The following is a 26,788-nucleotide window of genomic DNA, read 5'->3' as shown; positions in this document are numbered from 1 at the left end:
TAAAAATGAATTCTGCCAAGCCTGTTTATGAGTCTAGTACTGTCATCAAGCTAACACAGCTGGTCCGTTAACTCAAGCATGAGAAGCTTTCAGATCCAGACATTTCAAACAGGGGCATCAGTGCAGTTTTAGAGGAGTCTATAGCTGAACCAGGTGTTTAGCGCAGCTATTAATGGGGAAACACGTGCACATAAATAAGGTGTATTTATGTACCTCTACGTACTTAAGTAGCATTCTTCACTGTAGTGTCTCTCACTCATTAATGGATTTTATCTTCACATCTGTACAATGCAGGAAAATATTATCCCCTTTGTAGAGATGGGGAAACCGAGGCACAGGCTAGTTTAAGTGATTTGCCCATGGTTTCACAGAAAGTGAGTGGCTGAGCCACAAATGGTACGTGGATCTTCTGAGCCCCAGTCCTGTGCCCTATCCACTAGATCATCGATCCTCTCATAGACCAGCATGAACATGGAGAGCTATATATCGCAAATAAAGACAGGCTGCTGACCTGCTAGGGAGCAAAAAACTTTCTAACAGTCTGCAAAAGCCTTTTCTACACCAGGTTTCTTTGCTCCAGATTTCCCATTGTTAGCCTCAGTGGTTCAGCTCCCCTGGAGGTACCAGCAGTTCCAGCACGAATATAGACAAGGCACTGGCAACAGCCAGCATTTTGACCACTGTGTTATGTAATAATGAGAATACCTACCTCTTATACCGCACTCTTCATCAATAGATCTCTGAGTGCTTTACAAAGCATCATTGCCATTTTATAGATGGGGAAACTGAGGCACAGAGCAATACAGTGACATGCCCTAGGTCACCCAGAAAGCCAGTGGCAGAACTAGGAAGAGACCCCAGGTCGCTTGAGGCCCCAGGGTCAGATAGGGAGGTCACCCATCTGGTTTTAACATGGACAGTCTTTTTTTTGGGTAGCTTGTCCCCACCCAGTACTCAGATAAAAGTGGACATGGTGTTGTCCGGTATCGGATGGGGGGCACCATTTGAAAGAGCACGCTGCTCTGCCGCCCCCACTAGCGTAACTTTGCATGCACTGTGTGTGTGTCAGGTCATGCCATGGGGGAGGGGGTGTCATGCTGGCTGGGGAGGACCCATGTCATTCCTGGAACGTCCGGGAATGCGAGAGTGGCCACCCTAGGCTTAGAGGACTTGGTGCTTTAACTCCCGATAGACACCAGGAATCTTATCTATGGGGAAGCTCGCAGCTACTCCACTCCCAGTGTCTCCCAGCAAGAGTCACTGCAGGTAACGGAGCCGGAGCACTAGCTGTGGGGCTAATATAAACCTGACCTTTTCTCAACAGCACCTTTACTGTGCAAGGAAACAGCTGGAAGACCCTGCACGCTATCTATACACTGGAAATACCTCTCCGAGCAGCACGTCCTTTTATTTTTGGACCTTTGTTTAAAAGTCCCGTACCAAAAAAACAACCTGAAGTTCTCCTTGCAAGCCCCTTATAAAGGAAGCTGCATCTCCCCCCAGGAGTTGGGCTCTCACTGCAGAGCATTGCTCACCAGGCTGCCTGCAGGCCCTCTGCTGCTTTTTCCGTCAGCATTTCATCTATATAAGGCAGAATCATCTCTTTCCCTGGAGCCCTCTTTCCCCCCCTCCACTCTTGTTCTCATATCCCAAACTCCAGCGTCCCACAGCTGGGCTGCTGCCACAGGCTCGCAGCATTCTTTTGCCTTGTATGGCCAAATCCTTGGGGGTGGGTGGGAACAATTTAGGTAAGCTCCATTCTCCATTGGCTGCCTTTCCCATATGACCCAGCTCCTTCCAGCCAGGGAGATTAAAACAGCTAGTTAATTTCTTCTATTTGCAGGAGTCAGAAACGCCTTTGGGATCTCTGGGTTTTTAACTGTTTCTGACACAGGTAAGAGCTTTTTCCATTGATTCACTTTCCATGTGGTGTGGTTTCCTGGGGGCAGCTAAGGTGTGTCACGGATTAAATCAGAGGGTGCGGGAAGATTCCCAGAAAACTGAGCGCTTACATTTTCCGGTCTCAAGTTAAAAGCTTCCAGCAGTTTTAGGGATGAACGCAACTTAGTGGACCAAGACCAGAGCTCTGTAGCGTCAGAACCTCTCAGGGAAAGAAGTGGGATCCAGTCAAGAACACCCTCTTTGCTGAAATAGACTCTGATATCCTGAAATGGGTTGTGCGAGTACTTGTCCTCCATCACAGGAAGGGGTATTTTGGCAGAGGGTTCCTGGTGCTTTTAGCATTTCACTGCAGAAAAGGAAAGAAAGTTGGAGTCAGATAAGAAGGCTGCCCACTGTGCTGTCAGAAGTTACATGGGAGGAAATGCATCTGTGCCGTGGCTAATTGTTTATCAGTCTAGGGAGCAAATACACATGCATGGAAGGAAATAAACCCAACCTATGTCTGAGTTCTTATACAGCTGGCATGGTCTGGGACGTGGGCAACACCCTGGAGCAGAGCCCTCAGCAGGGGATGGGAACTTGAGGAGTACAGACACTCTGCTGGTTGTCTTCTCACAATGCCAGTTGCCCGGTAGAGAGATTCACATTCCATGGAGTCCTGTCTGAGCCTGCATGAGAAGGGAAGGAAACCTCCAGATCTGTATTCCAGCTGCTTAACCTCTTACCTTTCCTCAGGCAAGATGTTGAAGCAAGGTGTGCTTTGCGGGGCAGGTGTATGGTCTTGGGTGCTGCCGTGGCGGGGTGTTTGCCTACCAACACCTGTTATGGCAGCAAAGAACCCTGGCAGGCGTCCCCAGGGAGCGAGAACAGGCGGGCGAACCCAGGCAGCACCGTCACCGCTGGGATGTGACAGGAGGGAGACAGTGACAGTAACAGGAGGAGCTCTCCACTCTCACAGCAGGGCCCTTACCCTGCGGAGCACTTGGCTCCCCCAGACAGTCCCACTGACATCAGTGGCACTGTGTTTGGGAGTAACTACTTGCCAGAGTAAGTAAAGGCTGCGCAGCCTGGCCCCGTAGCCGTAACAGAGATGAGATGAGCGGGACACAGCCGTGGTTACTGAACGGCTGACTCGCGGCCTTGGCAGGTGTTGACTGTGCTCTCTCTTGGGGACCGCGGAGCGCTCTATTAGTCAGGGGGGCTTCTCCCAGGAAGCGTCAATCTCATATAAGCAAAACCGGGCCTGGAATCAGAGCTGTTGTGAGCACACTGCAATGCACTGAAAGAAGCTGGGCTTTTCCGTCTGCTTCCCTGCTCTGAGCTTGCTGTCGGGGCCTGCCTCTGGGTTTCTTGGGCAAGATTCATTTTTGTCTGGAATGTTGTTTTCTCCCATGTCCTTCTGCAGATGGCACAAGACAAGATCCTGGCAAACATGTATACTGCCCTCTCTCAGGTGATCCCCTAGTGATCTTAGAGATCTCCTTAGTGCTCTATTGAGTGATCTGATGTTAGTGGCGGATTAGCCACTGGGGCAACGGGGCCTTGCCCAGGGGCCCCAGGCATTTGGGGGCCCCTGGAAAAATGGGTGCCCCTGCACCCCGACCCCACTCCCCAGCTGGAGCGCCTGATGGGCGGAGCAGGGCAAGCCCCCAGGCCCTGATTCCATTTCCCCAGCAGGAGCATGCTGGGGGGGGGGAGGGAGGGAGGAGGGAATGACTGCAGGAGCAAGGGGTGGGGAGGGGCCCTAGCTTGCTCTGGCCCAGGGGCCCCACAAAACCCTAGTCCACCCCTGCCTGAAGCAATAAATTCTCTTGAGTAAGAAAAACTTCATTTACCTCCCTTTTGCTTTCTCAACCCTAAAGCCTGATCTACACCTAAAACTTCAGACAATCTAGCTAAGCTGCTTAGGGCTCTGAAAAACATTGCACGCTGAGCAGTGAAGTTAGGTCGACCCAACGTCCTGTGTAGGCACAGGTAGGTCACTGGAAGGATTTTTCCATCAGCTTAGCTACCCCTCCTCGAGGAGGTGGATTTACTGCAACGACGGGAAAAACCCCTTCGCTCCACGGCAAGTGTCTCGCGGCGTTGCTGCAGCTATGCTGCTGGAGTGCTAGTAGCGTCTACCACGCCTGGGGTAACTTTTCTCCTGTTCAGACAATGCCCCTCAGAACCCGAGATCAGGCGGCTTCCTAGTCCCAGGTGCTTTCCACCATCGGGCCCCTTGCAGAGTATCTGTATTTGCGGAATGTTAGAGGGGTGTTAAAATAGCATTGAGAAGGCTCTGTAACATGTAACCCTGGGAGGAAGAGGAGGCAGGGATAGTGTTGGCCAGTGTATGAGACAGCTCCAGGAGTGAACAGTCACTGGTTACCAAAGATGGCTGTGTTTCCTTGGGCATTTAAATTCTTTACCCATTGCTGTTGGCATTTTCTATCGCCAGTGGGAGGAGCTAAATATCTCGCTGTGCTCCCAAATCAGTGCTTAATCTGTACCAGGGCTCTGGGCCTGGCCGGTCACAGCCCCGGCACCTCTGGGCCTGGCCGGTCACAGCCCCGGCACCTCTGGGCCTGGCCGGTCACAGCCCCGGCACCTCTGGGCTTGCCACATCAGTTATGAAAGTAAAAAAGGTTGCTTGAGCCCCGGCACCTCTTTCATTATAAATTAAGCACCGTTCCAAATCAGCCCTCTCTCTCATTTGCCTGGGCCAGGTTCCCCTCCCTGGGCGTAGCCCCAGTATTTCTTCAAGGAGGGAATAAAAATCCAAGTTCAGGATCTTCTGCATGGCAAGGACAAGGTCAACAGAAGCCCCTCCCTTAAAACCCAGGGCAAACCGTTTGCCTTCCAGAGCTTTAAAAGGAACATATAAAAGGTTATTTCAGACTGTTCGGAGAGTGGCCAATAGCACACACCCATCTCCCTGCTCCCAGGTACTACACCCAGACCCTCATGAGGTGGGCACAGAAATCCAGCTTTGGTTCTTGGCTCCCAAAGGTCTTGCCCAGGAGCTGGCTGCATGAGTGCACAGAAAAGGTAGTCGGGGCCCTCTCCTTCTTTATTCAAAAAGAATTGACCGTAGCGCAGATGCCTCCTGCTCAGCTGGCGCTGGGACTGTGGGGGCTGTTCCTTATGAAACAGGCACAGGAAAAGCCCAGACTGGTCTATTTTGTGCTCAGCTGGAATCCGATTGTGGCATCCCACACAAGGATCGTAGAAGGCGAAGGGTCCCAATGGGCTTTCGTACAGCAAGGATCCCCAAGGGAGGGGGGTGGCAAGGGCAGTGGCGTTCCTGGTGAGGAGTTCCTGTTGATTTCTGGGGTGGCTTCTATCAGGTGACACTCCCTGCAGCAAGGATGATCGGGCCCTCTGAAGACACCGTTTGTGTGGATTATGAAAGAGCCACAGTCACGCTCTGGCAAGCTTTGACTGGTGTATTATTTTATCAGCAACCCCATTAATCTGCCCTGAGTTTCCTTCCCCGAGTGGGGCTGGCAGCCTGCAAGCTGGGGTTAGCTGTATTTTGTACCTTTAAAGTGCTGCCTACACAGTAGTAATTTCTCTACCATCACCCCGTTTTACTGAGCCACAGAGAGGGGTCACATCCTGACCTGGGGCTACACAACGAGCTGGGATTAGGTTTTTGGGGTCCAGCTGCTCAATCCTGCACTCATCCCATGCATCCACACAGCCTGCTTTGAACGCCTTCATCTTCCTACCCTGCCTCCTCCTGATTCTCACTGCATAGTTAGCCTGGGCTCTTACCTTGGTGTTGCCCCTAACCCTCTTCTCTCCACACACAAAACCCTCTTACCCAAGTTCGATGGTGCTTTCAACCTGAGCTAGCTGGCCCGGCGGGGGGTGAGTTAGAGCCTGGGTCCTGCTTTCGCTCAGAGCTGGTAACCCGCCTGCTTTGCAGTGTGGATGCAGGCTAAATCGTTGGAGGGCTGGGTGTGCTCCTGTGCCTTCCCACAATTCCCTGTGTGCCCAGAGGACAGACAGGATCTCCCACAGTTCGCTGGGAAAGTGTCAGAGAATGGCTCAGCTCACTGCAGCACAAAGAAATGTGGGAGAGGCCCCCAGAAGCCCTGGCTGACACACACACGGGAGCACAGCACCAGTGAGGACACAGTCGCTCCAGACAGACTTTGCAGTGTGGCTGCTCACACCCAGGCCAGGCTAGCCCTGGTGCCAATCACCCAGTGAAGACACTCTCTCAGCGACGCCACGTTGCTGTGGCTGATGTCACAGTCGTTTGCCACAGTGAGGGCAGATTGTGGCATCAGTAGCTGGGGAAGGAGAGGAAACGGCTGGTTTAAAAAAAAAAATAAGGCAGGGAATGAGGGGGGATCATCTTGGTGCCCAAATACCGTCCTAGTTGGGTCTGTGAGAGGTGTCTCACTGGAGCAGTCAGCAAAGCATGATGGGAAAAGAAGCACATCTCATGTGCCCCAGCAGGTCACACCTGGTCCCCACTGCCGATATCTGAAGTTTCAAAGGACAACAGGAATCCCCCACCATGCAGCTTTGGGGATAGTGCTCCCTGCCACCGTGCAACTCAGTGCCCTGCAGCATGACATCTGGTGACCCCTCTGTTACCTGAAGTTACTTGTCATTACGCTTTACAACCCTGTTAGAGTGTGTGGCTCAGACCTAGGGCAGCAATGGGGCTTGCTCACTACGGCCGATCTGACAAAATACTGCTTGGTCCTGGTTTTGAACATTCTGGCCACAAACTTCATTGATCTGCTGAGAGTTTGACTGGGTTTTAGTAAGAGACCGGATTGTTTCCCCCAACACTTAGCCGAAAGTGTCACTTACACGGCAAGAACCTAAGCTTGGGTCATCCCGGTCATTTGGTTATTTATCCTCACTACCCCATGAAGCCCAGTGGAAAGTTAGCAGAAAACAAACCCCGCCTTCCACTGGCTTTAGATGCCGACTGTCCAGCCTAGCCAGGCGGAAAGGGGCTTTCAGCAGCATGTGGCAGCAGAAAGAGAGGGGCTGTCAGCAGCGACGTGCAGAGTGCTGCATGCAGGCCCCAAACTGCTGGAAGCCCACGGTCAACATTTTCAAAAGGGAGCCCGGCCTGAGGCTCCTTACAGAGGCCTCGTTTCCCAGAAGAGCTGAGAAGCTGCCCACAGAAAAGCAGGTGTTTAAGGTGTTTCACATTGGGCACACAACCTCACTAGCCGCTTGAAAATCTTGGCCTATATGCCTATATCTGTGGGCCATCTACACTCCAAGTCTCACGGTAGCAGGGCACAGCTGCCTTGCAGTGCTAGGGGTGCCCATGTTCTAACATCCCTCTTTGTTTGTAGCACCGATGGGATGACACAGTGATAGGATCAGGGCAGCTTGGTTGGTATTACAGCTCAGTCCAGCTGGGTTGTTAGACTGCACCCCAAACCCACCCTCTCCCATAACTGTGTTGTCCCATCCACTCCACAAATAGAAACTCTGGTAGAATAGACCTCCCGCCCCAAGGCTGTGTCTACACTAGAAGTTTTGCCCTTTGAATTTCCCACCGTTGCAGCCCCAGAAGTGGTAGCAGTGGCTGGCGCCATAGTGTAGGCTAGGCACTGCTTTGATTGACAGTAGAGCTATTCTGAGCTGGGTTAGATGACTTGGTGTTAAATCCACCAGTGGCAGCCACTAGGCCACCTACCCTGGGGCTCTGAGTGTTGCTTGCACTGGTGGAGCTGAGCCAGCGCTGGCAGAAGTGGGAAAGGTTTGCAACATTTCTCTAGTGTAGACAAGGCTTGAGTGGGTCCAGGTCCAACCCCAGCTACCTTCCTCCTCGCATCATCAAAGCAGAGGGGGGGAAGCAACTGAATTACTGCTGGTGGCTTTCTTCTCCTCCCCCTCCTACCTTTGTGGGTGTTTGTGATCCTAGAGAGACCTCCACCTTGGCTCCCTAGAGGACCTGTACACCTGACTGCAAATATCAAACCGCTTTCCTGAAAGGGACCTTGTAGCCATTGAGCTACAATATAACCAGGGACGACAGAAAATGGGAGTACACATGGCAGACTCTATAGCCAGGCCTACTGACACAGTGGCTCTCAGAGGTGTGAACTCCCCTGCTCTCTCATTCATCACAATGACACATTAACACTGCAGCCCACTTATTAACTTTACCTCTGAAACACTAAGATTGTTCACCATTAAATTGCTGATCCCCATAGGAGGAATGCTCAGCTCAGGGGCTTGGCAATTTAGACCAGATGTCGCCATCATATTTTGGCCTCCTTGGTGCCTGTTTCACACACGCACCTCCCGCATCCATCCGGCTGTTTTGTTTGTTTAGAGTCACTGTAAGCTCTTTAGGTGCTGTACAAACACAATGCCCCAGCGTCATGGGGCCTCCATCTTGGCTGAGGCCTCTAAGTCTCTCTGCAGTGCAATTAACTATTAACAACCCCAGCAAAGCAATAACGTTGCACATTTGGACTATGCCAATAAGCAGACACTGAGTATTCAGATAGCTGAGATCTTCACTACTGCTCTTAGAAACTAATTTACAAGCTTTTGAGGCTCTAGCTCCTGGAGTTGGAATGCTCGGTCCTAGTAATATTAGGAGCAACGTCTCCATGGGTTGCTCCAGCGGGGGGCCCTACTATTGAGACAGAGATAACATACTGCAGAGGGAGCGAAGCTCCCACAAAAGAGAAGAGAATGATGGCTAGATACAGTGCTTTGGAAGTGCTGCTCACAGAGGAAGCATGGTCAAGCGGATTATGCATAGGGCTGGAGACGTCTGCGTTCTAATCCCACTCAGCTGCTGACATATGGCTTGACCCAAAGGCCACTGAAGTCAGTGGAAAGTCGCCCTTTAACGTCAATGGGTTTTCGATCCTTCCCTACCATTTGGCCGACATGACTTGCCTATTTTCAAGCCTCAAACTGGGCACCCAAAATCAGTGGCGACTTTGGAACAAGTTAGGCTTCCCCTGTCCAGCATTCACACTGGGTGAGAAGGTACTCTATTGTAAATAATACCCCACCAATTACAAGCCCTTCTTTGAAGTCTGGACATCACAGTTGTCCCAGATGATTAGCAAGTGCTGCTTGTACCCACTGGGCACAATACCTGGGATGAGGGCTTTTGTTCAGGTCTGGCTTAGTGGGTGGCATCTACTTCAGTTTTTCCCCATAGTGAATGGGAAGCCACAGGGTTTACGGCTACACCAGTTCATCTGGTCCCCTTAACTCTGCAGCACAGGGTGTTTGGAAATGACTCAAAAGTCCCTGCTCCCAGACACAGTGCTGGACACTAGGAAAAGAGTCCCCGAGAATATCGGTACAGACACAGTTGGGCGGCATGTGGACATGCCAAAAGAGGGCTGTTGAAAATCTCATTGCTGCATGGATGTGTTGACACAGTCCAAGAACAAGCCAGACAAATGGCACTTCCCTGCCATCACACCCCTCCTGCTTTAGGAAATTGACCCGTTTATGCTATGTGATGCTTAGAACTACTCACCCAGATGGCACCAGGTTTTCAACACCGGTACAGAAGAATGGTCTTCTGCCAATTTCCTGCATGCATGAAGCTGTTTCCAGCACTGGTTCAGGAGAACCCATTATTAATTACCATTGCCAATAGCAGGCTCAACTTCCTAGGGTAGCTGGGATGACAGAGTCCCATTGACTGCAACGGTTTAGATGCTCTGAAGTGCAGTTGAGGTAAGCTACTTGATCTTTCCCTGCTCAGCCACATCATTTATTAGGTGGGTCTGTTTGCAAAAACCCTCCAGGAATTTCATTTAAATAGCTCTATGGAGACTTATGGTGTTGTTTTAAAAAGCTAGAATGTTGTGAGTAAGCCAAGCCAGGCCCAGATATTGAGCATTCTGCCAGGGAACATTTTGGTCTAAGGCCCCTGAGCAACAAAAATCTGTGCCATCAAAACCACGTTCCAGCAACATAACGATAACCATCGAGCAGGGAAAACAATCCAAGTTGTTCTTTTGTCCCCAAAGCACCAAGGGTGCAGGGAAAATATTTGGATAATGTTAATTCACAAGGTTAGAGCACAACCGGTGTTTATTTTCCTAGCCTTTTGCTACTTTTTGCAGTGTATTTTTAAGGTGTTGTACAGGCCTGGTCCAAAGCCCGTCATAGGCAACAGAAGCCTTTCCAGTGACTTCATCAGGCTGTAGATCAGGCCCCAGGTGATTCGTGCACCTCAGTTGAACTCTCCTGTTGGCAGACTGGAGTTTCTGCAGCCATCTGGACCTCCAGTTATTGTTACAGGGACCCAGCATGTCCTGGGTGCTCTCCAAGACATGCAGATCGACACTGTCCGTGCCACAAAGCGCCTGACAATCTAACTGGGGCATGACGAGCAGGGGCATCAAGCGTTGGGAAGAGGGTGGGATGAGGAAGGAGGAGATCAGATGTGAACATGTTAGTGCTTCAGTTATGTTATCATCTCCCCGTGGGCCTCGGGGGAGGAGCAAGTGTTCTAGGAGGAATCTGAGTGGACCAAGGTGGCAGCTGGGAGGACTTGGTTACTGTCCCTTATTCATTCTGCGCCATAGATTTGCATGGTGCTAAGGGATGACCGCAGCCAAGGAGTTTGCCACTCAAGGGAGCCCTATTCCTACACCTTTCCTCCCACTGATTAGCACCCGCTTGCCTACATAGTCCCTCGAGTGCAATGCATTGCTCATTGTAAGTGAGAGCTGCAGAGTCAGGCCCCGTGCTGGGCACCACATCCCGAGGTGACGACAACCAGTGGGGAGGGCGGAATAAGGAAAGGGGAAGGGGTTACCTCCATTTGTGAGCCCCAGATCGTTAGCTGCAGGAATGCAGGATAGTCTGTAAATGCTACTGCGCTTCCTCCAGCTTGCCCCATGGAGAAGGGCTCCTGGTACACTTCCCGCTGCCCCCCCCACCCCCCGGCCCCTGCAGCTCTTGGCATTGTGGGTGAACACATGTCTATAGTAGGAGTGTATTCCCCAGTGCCCAGCCAGAGGGCAGAGAGCTTCTCCTGGGAAGTCACTGTTAGGTGCTCCAAGTCTTCTCCCTGCAGTCAGTGATCTGGCACCGAGAAACATACCCCCACGTCGCAGCGGGCACAGGGCAGCCCCCAGGCCAGAGATGAGCCGGCACCTCTCGGAGGGAAGCTGTGTTACCGGATTGGCACTTAAATGTGTCATTCCTCTAAAAGGGGCTAACTCGCAGTACCATTTCCCTGGTCGGAGCCCTCCCCAGGCTGTCCAAACACTAAGGTCTCTTGTAGCGTTTCCTCAGTCTAGAGCTGGGGCCCGGGGCAATAACGGGTGCTCTTCATGTAGCAGATATAAGGGGCAAGAGCACCAGAGCACGGTGGTAAGAGGCAGGATGAGCAGATGGGTTCAGGGAAGCAGCAGCAGGAGATTGCTGCAGTCACAACAGCCCTGCCCCAATGCAATACTCAGGGGCACCCTAGCCATGTCAGTAGGTACTGGGGTGCAGAGAAGTAACGGCGGTAAAACAGCGGTTGGGGCTCAGAGGCCTGTTGCGCCACGTCGGTGGGGCCGTCTCTGGCCAACGCAGCTCCAGCGAGAGGAGGCTGCTCCCAAAGGATGCTCGTGTGAGGCAAGGGCCAGGCAGCGGGGAGCGCTTTCAGGCTCCATGGTGTGGTTCACACCCCTGCACCCTGACTGCCCTCGCGCCCCCCACCAATGCAGCTTCGCTGGGAAAGGGAAGGGGAACAGGAGCCGCGAAAGAAGAAAGAAAGGGGGAAATACACCACAAACGGAGGAGGAGAAAGAAAATAGAATGAGAGAAGAAAAAACAGGAGTGAGGGGCTAGGCAGCGGCAGCTGTGCCACGGCATGGCAGGAAAGGCAAGAGAAGGGTGCCCACGTGCCAGTCCATCACGTGGGGACAGGCTCTCCTGCTCTGGGTGCATCCTGTCCAACCTTGGCTTGCAGACTCTGAGGAGATCCTGGTCCTATGGTTGTCCCAAAGGCCTTGTTAGGTTTGTCCGTAGCAATGCCCCAGTTGCAAAGCGTGGATGGCCTTTCCCAGAACAGCTCACATGAGGTGGCCAAAACAGCCGGGGTGTGTTTTCTGGCACATAGCACTGAGCGGCATCGTGCAGCCTAATGCAACATGACATGGTGCCTTAACTGCTTTGTGACCCATGCCACATAAGCCAGGAATGCAGGTGGGCGTGTTCCCCAGCCTGGCATAGGGGGCACACACCAATCATAACAATACTCTACACTTCCCCCCATGGAGCTTAAAGCACTTTCCAAACAGGCATGAATTCAGCCTCACACCTCCCCCCGCACAGCAGGTGCGTGCTAACATCCACGCTTCACTGATGGAGAAACTGAGGCACAGAGCAATGATGTGACTTGCCCAAGGTCATCGCATGGAAGGCTATAAACAGCATGCAGATCTTCTGACTCCCAGTTCTGTGCTTTAACCACTAGGACATTCTGAACTTGATCAGCCAGCAGGCCTGAGGCACAGATCCATGCACAAGGGGCTCGGAACCAGGAGGCCCCCAGTTCTCATCCTGTCTCTCCTGCTGGTTGTTGAGTTATGCTAGGCAAGTTGCTTGGAAATGTGGGGCTAACCATCTGCATTAACTCTGGGTGCCCCACTTGAGATATCTTAAAGGAAGCGGTCTGGCTTTCAGAGAAGCACCCTAGTCTCCCGCTGAAGACAATGGCAGTTGTGGGTGCACAGCACCTCTGAAAATCAGATCCTTGACAACTCAGTTTGGGCACCCAGAATGAGGGAATGCTTGGAAATATGGGCTCCCGCCTCTGCCTCAGTTTTCCCATCTGCAAAATGGGGGTAAAACGCACTTGCTGCAAAATGGGGTGATGAGACCAACCTACTTCCCCAGAGGCGTTGGGAGGACTCAGCTGTGTGAAGCACAATATAAGTGCCTGGTATTATTGCAACTAATCGGTTAGTAACATTACCGGGTTACGGTCTCCTGCGATGACGGGTGAGGGAGAGGAAGCAGTTGTGACTCATCAGTGCCATCCTGTGGCAAACATAACAGTGGATTCATCCCTAGCTGTGGGCTGTTACCTGCATGTAGTGAGAGGCTGTCGCAGCCTTAAACTAAGTCTCTACCTCCAGCTGCTATGAGATTGACTGAATGAGCCTCTCCTGGAGCCCTCTTGCTGCATTAGGCAGCTGGGCTTTGAACTTGCTATTGCCGTGGGCCTAGTGTTTGCTCCTGCTGTACAGGCCTAGCAGCCGCCCCAAGGCCTTGTCTACACAAGAATGCTGCACTGATTAGTAGGTGAATTTGTATAAAAATTAGGTCAGTTAAATAGGTGCCAGGTCCTGGGTAGATGCTCATGTCCCGGTTTAAGAGTGGCTTACTGCAGTTTAGCTGAAGTCAATAGGGAAGACATGTGCTAAGCGGATATACGACACTCTTAAACTAGCACCAAACCCTTTTCAGTATAACAGAGTCAGTTTAAAACCACACCTGTAACCAAACCACTGCAAGTTTGTGTGCAGACATGAAGGTAGAAACCTCCAGGGGTCAGGAAGTTCCTGTGACCTTTGGGATCATTGACCTTCCCGCACCCCAGCAGCAGAGTAATGAGTTTAAGCTCTTTTGACAGTGCTGTGCGGGTTTCCTTTGCGGCCGAGGACTGAGAGGTTTATGGAGCAGTTGCTTTGTGAGAAGTGCTCACCCTCAAATGATAGGGTGTGTGTGTCTTTTATCATGGCCCATGTGAGTTCATTTGGCAGCCACAGTAACTCCCACTCTTGTTACAACAGCCGCTGCGGGGTGCTGGTATTCCCTGGCCATGATTCCTGCACCCACCCACAGCTCTCGGTGGAGGAAATGCATGGGCCCCCCGGAACGAAGGATTTTTCCCTGGAGAGGCAGGTGACACCTGTCCTACCTCCCCTGTGCAGGAGCCTGAAAAGGGATAGCTCAGTGGTTTGAGCATTGGCCTGCTAAACCCAGGGTTGTGAGTTCAATCCTTGAGGGGGCCATTTAGGGATCAGGGCAAAAATTGGGGATTGGTCCTGCTTTGAGCAGGGGGTTGGACTAGATGACCTCCTGAGGTCCCTTCCAACCCTGATATTCTATGATTCTATGAAAGGGGCAATGATGACTCGAGTCCCTCAGTTGGCAGGTGAGGTGCAGCCATGTGGGAATCAGTCAGTTAGGGTGGGCTGATGATGGTACCCTGAACTGAGCCCTTGGGCGGTAACTGACCAGGTGAAATGGACCAGGTAGGTGGGGAGTCCATCCAGCAGCAAGATGCGTTGCACCATTAGGGATACCAAGCAGGTGATGTGACTGGAACTTACCAGAGCAATTAAATCCCTAAGCAGATGATCAGAGGAAGAGCCACAACCAGGCTACAGGGAAAAAATATTCAACTATGTAGCGGACTGCGGACTGTTCACCTACTGAAGATCTGGGGAGAGCAGCCTGTTCCCACCCAGCTGATACAGTAACAGGATAGGTTTCAGAGGAACAGCCGTGTTAGTCTGTATTCGCAAAAAGAAAAGGAGGACTTGTGGCACCTTAGAGACTAACCAATTTATTTGAGCATGAGCTTTCGTGAGCTACAGCTCACTTCATCAGATGTTTACCGTGGAAACTGCAGCAGACTTTATATACACACAGAAATCATGAAACAATACCTGTACATACAATACATGTAACAGGATAGCGAGTCATGTGACCCGTGCAGGAATGATGGGCAGGCACCTGGCTGGGGGCAATCCCCAGCCAGGGGAGTTGCTAGGAGACTTGCTGGGGTTTAGAAAGCAGGCCTGGCATGATGGTATCAGCAGCCCCCATGGCAAATGCTCAGCAAAGGTGCTGGCATGAAGGGGCCAGGCCTCTCCCCTGCAGGCTGCAATGCCGCACCCTGCTTAGGAGCTGGGAGACATAGCGGCTGTTCTCTGAGCTGAGTCTCGTGGCCTTGCTAGGGGAGGGGATGGGGGCAGCGTGAGTGAGCTCAGGGCCAGGTGCTCTGAGATCTGTAACTGTTAACCCTCTCCCTGCCGTGACAGAGCCCACCCATGCAAGAGTGGCTGCTGCTCTCCTGCACGGGGCTGCTGGATATGCTCATTAGGCCATCCTGGGTGTAAATCAGAGCCCCGTCCCCTGCCCCAGATTACAGCTCAGTGTGCTGGAACCCCCTAGCCCTAGGTCACAAGCTGCTGCTGCGGGGGTGAGCCCAGCTCTGCAAACGGCTTTCTGGCGAAACAAAGAGGGCAGGGGGCGGGGAGTGGAATGCTAGGAATCTGCAAGGAGCAGATAACCAACTTCCTGCTTGTTCCTAACAGGGCCTGCACTGGGAAGGCAGCCCAGAGCCCAGGTCTTCGTTTGTGAGCCTTTCTTTGTGTGTTTAAAGTGTACAAGGCAAGCAGATCACTGCAAGGCTTTGTGATGGAGGGGAGGATGGCCGGGCTCTTGCCCTGGTATTGGGAACTCTCTGCACATCTATAACCCCTTCCGTGCAAGAATCCTAAAGACGGGGACACTCTGCTTGACCTGAGGGGTTGCCCTTGGGCTCAGGGGACTGGGGTCAGTAACAGGCAGCTCTGCAGCACGCCATCTGCTGGGCCCCCTCTGACCAGGGAGCCCCCCTCTCCCCAGTATCCTGAGAGATGCTTGTCTATTGCACAGGGCTCTTCTGGTTAAGGATGGGCCAAATTCTGCTTTCAGGCACATACACTAGGGGTGGTGGAGTTACACCGAGCTTACACCCGCAGCAAGTGGGGCAAAGTCTGGCACACTCCAAGTGCCCATAGCGTGGAGTCCCTCCCTGGAGGGGCGATGGGGGATTTGTCACATAAGCCCCATGACACTTGAGACTTGATCCAGGACCCTCACAGCCCCTAGCAAGCTGCTGTAGCAGGGGAGGCGGGTCCCCATGGCGGAGCCGGGGGGGGGGGAGGGGCTCTACCAATTTTGCCGCCCCAAGCAGCCACCGCCGAATCGCCGCCTCCACAACAGCAACGGAGCTGCCGCCGAATTGCCGCCGCGGGACACGGACGGCCGCCCCATTCTAAAAGCCGCCCCGAGCACCTGCTTGGAAAGCTGGTGCCTGGAGGCAGCCCTGGATGGAGCTGCTGGATGCTCAGCTAGAAGCCTCTCTCTGCAGACTGGGCTAAAGAGAAAGGCCCCAAAGGACAGTTTGGAGTCTGAGACCAGCGGGTACAGCTGGTGGCCTGGTGACTGCACACCAGAAGCGGCTGCAGGGGCAGATCTCGGCCGAGAAGGCTGCTAGCTCGCTTCCTGGAGTATTTTTCTCTTCTCACATTCTTAATGTCTTACATGGAGGGAGCGTGGGTGGGTCAGTGTAAGAGCGGACTCTGGAAAAGGCCTAGAAAAAGGCCAGTGTCGATGCAGGCAGAGGAGCGGCTCCGCCTGTGCGTCAGCAGCTGTAGGGCCTAGAGGCGGGCATGCTAGTCCCGGCTCCTCACAGTGCTGTCACCATTAGCCCTGCTCAGCGTCAGCTCAGACGGCCCTGGGGCCTACCGAAAGGAGCGCTGCTACCAGGGCTCGGACTGGTGCTGGTGCAACCACGGGGAAACTTATCTCCCGTTCGCTGCCCTGTAGGAACCTCACATCAGGCTGTGGCTGTTCACCTTCACGGCACACAGAGAAAAAATCATAAATACTCTTGTCGGAAGGTTGCACCGTAGCACGACGTCATTTCTTAGAATTTAGAATCCTAAGGCACACGAACCAAAACCAGAGCGAGACAGCGCAGAGAGCCACCACTCACCTCCACGCTGACTCTCTGCAGACTGCACCAGGAAACCCAGACCACCACATGGCTTCCCTCAGAGACCCCTGGGCTGCAAGCAGGACCCGGAAACCCCTTACAATTTAAAGTGATGTCTTGTCATTTTAACAATTTCCAATACATCACAATAACTAAACTTCCCTGCCACATACAAGAGCAGTGGAGCTCACCCTCTTCCATACCACCCCCCCATGCAACCACAGAAAACAGCTTCAGCCCCACCCCACCCCAGAGCTATAAGGAGACAGATGGTCAGGGGGAACCCCATTTTGCAACACAAAGAGGCATGAGCCGCTGAAATTCACAAGGGACTGTTTTACCTGCTGGGGTCAGTGTCGGAATTCAGGGTCTTCTTCGGGGGGGAGGAAACAGGTGTTTGCTCTTGCATCCATGCACCAATTACAGCAAAACTGAATCTAAGGGAGTAGTCACCCCTAGCTTCCCCTACAATCATCACTTTGCAAGGATCACAGGATGATTTACCAGCTAATTAATTAAATCACCCCCCTCCTGTGTGATGAAAGTTAGGGAAATATGATTATCCCCATTTTACAGATGGGGAAACTGTTAAATGACTGGTCTGATTGCAAGGCCAGCAGCCAAATCAGGAACAGAACCCACTTGGCCTGTCTCCCAGCCCTGCCCCTGCTGAAATCACTCAGATAGATTGCTCCACTCCATTCCTGTTGAGTCTGTCTGTTCCCCTGGTTGGTCAGTCTCCTTTCTGCTTTCCCTGTCTCACTCAGGAGGTAGATCACCAGCTGCCAAGATGTCCAGCAAGAGAGCCAAGGCCAAAACCACCAAGAAGCGCCCCCAGCGTGCTACTTCCAATGTCTTTGCCATGTTTGACCAGTCGCAAATCCAGGAGTTCAAGGAGGCTTTCAACATGATTGACCAGAACCGCGATGGCTTCATCGACAAGGAGGATCTGCATGACATGCTGGCGTCTCTAGGTAACAAGTGCCAATCCAACAGGGTGCCTGCACTGGTCAGCTGGTAGGCCACAGGGACTGTGCTTGGGGAACGGGGAGTAGCCCTTTCCTCCTATAGGTATTTGACAGTTACTCTATGTTGAAGGTCTCTGTCCTCTTCAGCCCTCTCTTCTGCTTCACCCTCCTATTTAAATAAACGATCCCCTCAGGGAAACTGGCAGCACAGTTCAGTAAAGGCTGGGGCTTGTCTATCCCAGGAACCCTTTGCGCTGGGGAAGCAACACTAACACTGCTCCACCCGTGCAAATCCCTAGTGCAGGTGAGCAACACAGGTGAAAAAAGTGACTTGTCACTTTTCACACTGCTGCAGTGTGTCTGCACAAGGAATCTGTACTGGTACAGCTACGTTGGTGCAGAATACTCCCCTGCAGAGGTAACACTGTCCCTGGGTTGGTGTGTCTTTGGGAATCAAACACGGGACCTCTGGGTCTGAAAGCAGGAGCCTTTACTCCTTGAGCTAACAGAGCAGAATCAAACTGCTATACACACGCTGGCCACTGGGGGGTGACAGCTACCTGTTCGTTGTGGGTTATGTAGGTGAACCCTGTTGTTCGGCTGCTCCACTTCGGGCACCATCACCCTCTCCAGGGAGAGACCCTCAGGAGTAGGGGTGGGAAAACACTCCAGCCCAATCCCTGTCACAGTCCCCTCTATGCAGGGAAATGTGCCGAGTTCTGAATCCGCACCCAGCTATTGAAATCTATTTGAGGCCACCCCAGGGTGCTGCCCCCCAGGGCCAGACAAAACCTTTTACCCACCCCTTTGGTTGTGTTAGTCCAGCACTCGTGATCTCTCCCTCCCTCTTCCACCGGCGGGGCTGGACGGGTTGTGACTCAAAGCTCCGCTCCCTGCCTCCCACGGACCCGAGGCCCGACTGTTTATAGCACAGTCTGAGCCACGGTGGCTCTAAAGACTGTCCCTGGGTTTGGTTTACTCTAGGATCTGCCCTGACTACATTGGCTCCCTGGTTGTGGCCCAGAGGGGGTCATTGGTCACTGAGGCCAGTCTGGGCTGCAAATCACCTGACTTCCCTTGCAAGAACCCTGAGGCTGAGTGGCAGCACCCTGGGGTGGGGGCCAGTATCTCTGGGGCACAGCAGAGCCCTCATTGGCACAGGGTTTCCCATCCCTGTCCCAAAGAAGTGTGTGTAAATGCAGCCCCCAGGCCATGCTAATACCTTATGGGTCCTGATTCCCGCTTGTTGCTAGCACGGGTCAAGCTGCAGGGCAGACAGGGCTCTGCGCTGTAAGAGAGAAGCCAGGTAGGCTGAAATACAAATATTCTGGCTGTGGTATAGAGCCAGTGCCCTGGAAATCTCACCACATGCTGCAGGGGTCTCTCCCCTCCCAGGGCATATAGAAAGTGGCTGATTATGGTTTACGTTTCTACTGCAGTAGTGTCCAGAGGCCTACAGGTTGGGCCCCACTGTGGTTGGTGCTGCACAGACAGCTCCCCAAAGAGCTTCCTTCCTATCCCCCTCCCACTGGGTTTTGCCCTTGAATGTCTTCCCCTTCCCCCTTCCTTTGTCCTGTGTTAAGGCCCACCCCCCGCCCCACCAAATATGTGCTAAACCATTCATCCCTATGGACCATCCTTTCAAATCAACCTAACCACATGGGGGGAGCGTAATAACTGGAGGCTTCTCCTTAAAGTGCCAGCACTGAAATAGTTAATGCAGCTACTTCTCAGTTAGACCCATGTTCACATCCCTTTGGTGTGGAAGGAGCAGGCCCCACCTCCCAGCTGTTTGTCTGTGGGCAGACGCAGGCCCAGTCAACACTTGAAAAGTTTTACTGGCATGGCTCTGTTGGGCAGAGGCGGGCGGCACACACACGTGTGTTTTTGCCAGCACAGTTATGCCAGTAAAGCTCTAGCATAGTGATAGTGGTATGAGGCTCTTTATGCCGGCTTTGCTGAACTGCAGTAAGCTACACTGGTCTAAGCACTTTAATAACAGTATAATTGCACCCACACTTGGATTTTGGGTTTTTTTTCCCCTTTTACTATAATTAAAGTGGCAAAACATAATGTAGACAAGGCTGCAGGAAAACAGCATTGCCTTGGGCCATGTTCTGAAGGTCTTTGGAAGAGCTAATACTCCTCCTCCTCCCTCCCCCAATTGCTTGCATTCAGCTAACAATAAAGGAAATGCCAATACTCCACAAGAAATCGCAGTGGTGGGTATTTCCAGGACACCGGGTGAGGAGACCTGGGTTTCTATTCCCAGCTCTGCCATCAAGTTGCTGTGTATCCTTGAGCAAATCCCTTCCCTTCTGTACCTCAGTTTCCCCATCTGTAGAAGGGGGACAATGATTCCCCTGCCTCCTTAGTAAACTGCACTGAGATCCATGGGCGAAAAGGTCTGCGTAAGCACAAAGTATTATTACTGTTTGTACCCTATTGTTCATTACTTCTCCGCTCCGCCCGAGCACTAAAGTTCACAGCCACAACAGCCTGAGCCGGAGAGGAAGGAGGGTTATGGGACTGTTTTCTTTGGAGACGCTGCTCTCCAGAGCTTTCGGAAAGGTGTACGTGTGTGACTGAGATTCCCAGCCAGCGCTGCCCTGGCTTGTTTAGCAGGTCAGCCAGCACAAAAAAGGCTCTCTGGGGATAGGAGCAGAGCCCAAGGCTCCAGCTCGTTTTGACTTGCAAGTTTTGCCAAGTTCCCCCACCCAAAGTTCTTTCTGCTTAGCTGCAGGCCAGGTAGATTTCAACCTCCTCTCTCCTCTTTCCTTCCTGCCTCCGCAGTCCCCCCCACTACCCAGGAGGTCTGTCAATTATTGACCTGGCTACCAAACCTGTTCTGAAGTCCTAGTGCAGCCAGGAGGCAGAGCTCCCCCCATTCCCCACCTAACTGCACACAAAAGTGAGGGGAAGAGGGGCTGGGCTCAGACTGTAAAACGTGTGTTTTGAAGCCGGACACAAAGAGAGCTTTTTGCAGCTGCACCCACCAGAGGGCACTGAGCTGTACAGGCCGGCACCCGCTGAGGGAAAAGCGGTCTGATGGAATGGGAAGAGCTGAATGAAGGGGTCTGGGTGAGGAATAGATTGTCAGACAAGGTTGCCCCTCTCTCTGGGCAGCAGGCAGGGGCAGACTGGGATTCTCTCCACTCTGCAGGTTAATCAAACTTCCTGGGGGACACGTGTCAGGAATTTAGCTTCCCCGGAGGCCAGCCATTCGGAATTTGCATGCCAGCGCTCCAGCCCTCAGGCTGTCGGCGGTCATGCGGTCCATGTCCTTGAGCGGGCTGGCGGGAACCCTTATGGTCCTGTATCTGTGGTGAACCCTGCTGGAAAGCAAGTGGAATGCTGGCACTGCAGGGACACACGTGCTGGCACAATTCAGCCTTCTGATTGTGACAAATGGATGCCCCGGGTGTGTGAACATGGCCGAAGCGAGCCCATTTAGAAGTGAAGACAAATATTCATGAGCACTTCTTTGCACTACTCAGCTGGCCGGGATACTCAGCGAGAAAGGCGAACCCATAATGTTTTCAGAAGGACCTAAGGCCCAGATCCTCACGGGCGTTAGGGAGCTGGGTGCCTTAATACCTTTGAGGATCTGGGCCATTGACTTCCAGTGAGACCCAGGCTGCTGAGTGCCTCAGTCACTTTGGAAGATGGGACTCGGGTGCTTTTGAAGAACTTAAATAGGCCCAATGGCCTGTGATGGGCTATTAGATGGGGTGAGATCTGAGTTACCCAGGAAAGAATTTTCTGTAGTATCTGGCTGATGAATCTTGCCCATGTGCTCAGGGTTTAGCTGATCGCCATATTTGGGGACGGGAAGGAATTTTCCTCCAGGGCAGATTGGAAGAGGCCCTGGAGGTTTTTCGCCTTCCTCTGTAGCATGGGGCACGGGTCACTTGCTGGAGGATTCTCTGCTCCTTGAAGTCTTTAAACTACGATTTGAGGACTTCAATAGCACAGGTGTGAGGTTTTTTTTGTAGGAGTGGTGGGTGAAATTCTGTGGCCTGCGTTGTGCAGGAGGTCAGACTAGATGATCATAATGGTCCCTTCTGACCTAAATATCTATGAATCTATGAACTTACCTGCTGCTTTTGTCCAGTCAGGACACATGGGGTTTAGAACAGGGGGGGCAGAGAAGATACAGACTGGGGGATCCTCCAGATGCACCTGGAATGCAGGCTGAGGGCCAACGGGACCAGCTGCTTAAGGTCCCCGTTTGTCTGACTACCCAGAAAGATCCAGTGAGATCCTGGCCCCTCCATGCTGACATTTCTGACCAGCGAACAGCTGGGCTGTGGGCCTCATTTCTGCCTCCCAAAGAGCGATTTTGGTGTCCCCGAGCCATGCGCTTGCCTTGGGTTTGGGTCTAATCTAGTGATTAGAACAGGGACCTGGGAATCAGGACTCCTGGGTTCTAGTCCTGGCTCTGTCACTGACTTGCTGGGTGATCTTGGACCAGTTGCTTCACTTCCGTACCTCAGTTTCCCCACCTGTAAAATGGGGAACAATCATTCCCATGTGTCATGAGGCTTTAGTCATGTTTCAAGTACCCAGAGCCCCTCAGCTGAGCAGGCATAGGAGTGCAGCGGCTCACCCTGCGCTGGTTCTGTATGGCAGGGAAGAACCCCACTGACGAGTACCTGGAGGGCATGATGAGCGAGGCGCCAGGTCCCATCAACTTCACCATGTTCCTCACCATGTTCGGAGAGAAGCTGAACGGCACCGACCCAGAAGACGTCATCCGCAATGCCTTTGCCTGCTTCGACGAGGACGCGACAGGTATGGTAACGGGGGCCAGGCTGGCTGCTCAGTCAGCCCCACGCCAGCCAGGGATGCTGGGCTGAGCCAGCCAGTGGAGCAGGCAGCATTGCTCCCCCAGTGCCTGGCTCCCAGTGTGGGGCTGGCCAGGGTGGCTGCCTTTAACCCGGGGCTGAGGGCCCAGAAGGGAGAGAGGCTCCTACGTATCATTGAGGATCCGGGCCTAAGCCAGTTTTCTGGGGCCCATCCAATGCCCAGCCCGAAGGAGGAGCCTTTTGCTCTAGTTCAAAAGCCTGGCAAGCTCATAGAGTGGGACCCAGCATCCTTGTCCTCCCTTGGTTTGTCTGCAGAACAAAGGCATGATGCTGCCTTTGCTCAGATCCACCTGGGAAGGGAATAACGGGGGGTCCCGAGAGCTGCGATTGAGGGGCACTGTCCAGGCTGCAGGATCACAGAACCACTGACTCAGAGAATGCTGTCTGCTGAGGGATACCCTTCCTGCAGGGGATGCTGATCCACTGAGCTCCTTCTGAGACCCACGCTCTCCCCTTCAGCCCCTCACGAATCCCCCTGGCAGTGTGAATCCCGGGTGCGGGCACTATCCCACTCTCTGTGGCCTCCAGGGTCGCTTTGCATACTGCGCTGACTGGGAAGAGGCCATCCTGTTCCTAAGGGGCTCAGATTTGAATCTCCGGCCACCTGTTCACGGCAGCTCTCGTCCCATGGCGGTGCCACTGTTAACATTTGCAGCCCAGTGTCCTGGGTCCCTGGAATCGCGACACCATGTAGCAAGGGCTGCCAAATCCTTGGACCAGTCTCTTTAGAAACACCCCATTCTCCCGGTGCTAGGTCATCCCGGGCTCTCCCTGGCCAGTGCTTCCCAGGAGCCAGTTCAGAGTTCTGTTCCCCAGCTCCATTCACTCGGGCACTCCAGCTGCATTAACTCCACCTCCTTTGTCTTTCCTCTTCCCTGCCATTCATTGCCCCCTTGCAGGTTTCATTCACGAAGACCATTTGCGCGAGCTGCTCACCACCATGGGGGACAGGTTCACAGACGAGGAGGTGGACGAGATGTACCGAGAGGCCCCCATCGACAAGAAAGGCAACTTCAACTACGTGGAGTTCACCCGCATCCTCAAGCACGGAGCCAAAGACAAAGACGACTAGAGCCGGGAGGCGCCCGTCCCACCTTCTGTACACATGCTGTGCCCCTCCTCCCTGAGCACCCGTGCTGCCTCTGGCCCAGAGTCCCAGCGGGCCGACCCCATGGAAAATGCCTTAAAGCACATGCCATGAGGAGTTAACCCTGCTCTGCATTAGGGACGAGCTGGCCCCCTCACAAATGCCCCTCCCAGGAGAAGATGAATCTTCACACTCCCGTCCCTCAGCCCTTGGAGCATGTCAACCATTCCTAGCCTCAGTCGATCCTGTTCGCAGCAGGTCAGTCCAGATGGCTCCCATTCCCCCAAAGATCTGACCTCCTGAATTCAAGTGCTGTGTGGAGGAGGTGACCAGAGGAAAGGGGGATAGTTACCATGGGCTCAGCTCACCAGTGCTGTAGCATCTGGCAATGTGCATATGATCCATGGCCATCCAGAGTGTAAACCCCTGAGGGGGCCTGTTGAGGTTGCTGCCTACCCCCTGGCCATTGACTCTCTTCCCAGCGACGCCACCCCAACTCTCTCCCTTTATATCAGAGCTGGCTTATACTGGAGCTACAAGTTCTGTTCTTCTAACCCACTGGGAATCCCTCCTTGCCCTGGCCCTGCCTGCCTGGCCCCATTCTGCACTCATAATAATTTGCACTTAGATAGCACCTTTCATCTGAGAATAGCAGAGCACGTGGACCCCTGTGTATTTTCCCTGCCACGCTCCAGCCTGTCCTTGCAGTGGGGTGGACTGGGAGGGGTAGGGGTCCCTCTACTGGGTGGTGCTGGTGGTCGTGGTGGTCAGGGCTGCATGGCAGATGGAGCATGCACACAAGGCATTCCGGCGGGTGGCTTTGCCATGCAGAGATCTTGCAATCACACCAGCTAAGGGTGGTCAAACCATTCTGCTGGGGATTAACATTTGTGCATCTAATTAGCCCCTCTCAATGAGGAACAATAAAATCCTGCTCTGCATTTTACCTTGTTGACCATGTTTACCCATAATCCCCAGCAGCTAGCCTGCCATTTCAGAGCTGACTTTCTCCAGTGTTGCAGTCCATAAGACAAGAGCCCTCTCCACATTAAGCCAGTCACAGCTGCTGCCATCAGTATGGGTCTGTCACCCACTGGAATGAACGAATGGAAGTTCCCGATGTGCGCGCTACACTTGGACTCAAGAGACAGCAGAACATGGGATTTGCCAGAATGGATATGAGCCTTGATCCATCCAATCCCAGGTCCTGCCTCCCATCTCGGCCAATATCCAGGGCTTGAGAGGCAGGTGGGACCTACCCAGGACACACCTCACCAGCTGTGCCATGCTGGGTATGTAAAGTAGAAAACTTCCTGCATTCCACTAGACAGCCATTTTTCACCCTGACACACAAGCTTTGATCACCCCCCTCTCCTTACACACATACCCTCAGATATTACCCAGCCTGATTCCCAGGGTATATTACGTAACATGCAGCGGATCATAAACCCATATAGACCATCTCCATTCATTTTCCAGCAGTTATTATCCAGTACAAATCCAGATCCTAAGAACATTGACAAGGAAAGAAATATACAACTGCCCCCTCTTTTTAAAAAAAAAATGTTTCCTATTTGAATAATTGTGTTTTGTGGCTTTAGAATCTGTGATTTAAGGGATTCAGAAAATTGAAATTACTTATAAAATATAAAAGATATAATACCAATGAGTGCATGTGCACAGTTACCTTATTTACCAGGTCATCTTCTTGTTTTACGGCACATGGTACATTTCTGTCCTTGATTAACTTGTCCTAAGCAGTCATCTGTAGCATCAGCCGGGTTGGAAGAGCCCGCTCTGATGGGTCATCCACTGCGTCCTCCCAACGCTGTGCCCCAGTTGGCAGCCTCAATCCTGTGCTGTCCTGGAGAGATGGGTCTGCCCATGACTTACACCAACAACGTCAGCTTCACCTCCCCTCATGGCAGCGTGTTCTGTGGCAGAGTTGCTTCTGTACTCTAGCTGTGAACGTCTTCTGAACATTCACCCCACATTTTTGCTCTTGCAGCTTAAGTTGCGAGGTCCACCCTTGTCAACCGATGGAGCTGGTCACTCCCTGTACAACACACAGCCCATTGCAGAGGAGAGGCCGTTTTTAAACACAGGGAGCTGATTTGAAAAGCTGCCAGTTTAAATCAAGAGTCACCAAGGCATGCTGAAAACTGGCTGTGAGACACAGACCCATCTCTACAGCTATGAGGGTTCCTAAGTGCTGCACCTGCCACCCAGCCAATTAGACGCCTCTATCTTAAGCTCTATTTCAGTGTCCATGGTTTCAGACCTGCTAGAATATTTGCAATAGCAAACGCCTTGTTAATGTCCAACAATGGTCTATAAACTGGATGCTAAGGTGATAGGCACTAGTGTGTCAGCCTGGATGGATGCATGCATGCAGTCCTTAATTTGTAATGAAAAAGCAATTTTTTTACATTCATAACTGATGCAACAAGCCCAGAGATCCTGGGGCTATGAACTGCCAGGCCTAGAGGTGCCGGGTCTCAGCCCTGGCAAGTCCTGGCATAAAGTAAGCACTGGATGCATGCCCGATATATGAACGTAGATAGCCCTGACTGTTTGCCCCACAGGGAGAAGACGCATTCTATCTCCTCTTGCATGACAGTTCCCCATAGTAACAGAGAATACACCCTAACTGTTCTTGCAAACCATAGGGAGATTATTTTCTGAGGCATGGTGAAGCACAGGGCTCACAGGGAATAATCTGACAACAGTGATGATAGAATCCACATGAAAAGCTCTCACTAAACACAGCTGCCTTGAGATGCCAGATCACAGCTTGTGGGCATTGAACTCTAGATCTGGCCTCCTCTGGACCTCTGCTACAAATTGTGGGTGGGTATCCTGAAGGGATGGGAGCCACAAGTGTTTAGCAGGCAAATGTTCTTTTGCACCTCTTGGTCTTTGCAATAGCAGCATGAGCTCAAGCTGTAAGAAGACAAGAATCAGGTGATGTCAGTAACTCCTGTTAAAATAACTACAGCTCTCTTCCTTTCAGCAATTAAGACCCTGGACCTGCAAGGACTTATGCACATGATGAGTCCCATTAACTTCCCTGGGACAATTAACATGTTAATGGCCTTGCAAGATCTGGACTTAAGTCCCCTTCCACACTACACATCACCAGTTTGTGACCCCAGAGACTTGAAGTGTAGAGAAACCCCAGCTCTGTTTTAACAGCATCTCTGCAGCATGCTGAAGCCTTCAACATGTCCAGAGC

General features: G+C 52.5%; 1 protein-coding gene across 1 annotated transcript; it reads left to right on the top strand.

Moving 5' to 3' along the window:
- Positions 1-1,781: 1,781 nt before the first annotated feature.
- On the top strand, positions 1,782-25,219 carry MYL9 (myosin light chain 9). The gene is made up of 4 exons (XM_073309850.1): positions 1,782-1,894; positions 17,398-17,604; positions 22,231-22,392; positions 23,366-25,219. The coding sequence occupies exons 2-4, from the start codon at positions 17,421-17,423 to the stop codon at positions 23,536-23,538; spliced, it is 519 nt and encodes a 172-aa protein (XP_073165951.1). The 5' UTR covers positions 1,782-1,894; positions 17,398-17,420; the 3' UTR covers positions 23,539-25,219.
- The last annotated feature ends 1,569 nt before the right edge of the window (positions 25,220-26,788 follow it).

Source organism: Lepidochelys kempii, chromosome 13, assembly GCF_965140285.1.
Source record: "Lepidochelys kempii isolate rLepKem1 chromosome 13, rLepKem1.hap1, whole genome shotgun sequence".
NCBI classification, from domain to species: domain Eukaryota; kingdom Metazoa; phylum Chordata; order Testudines; family Cheloniidae; genus Lepidochelys; species Lepidochelys kempii.
The sequence above is the reverse complement of the archived record's forward strand: the minus strand, read 5'-3'. Positions and strand labels throughout refer to the sequence as shown.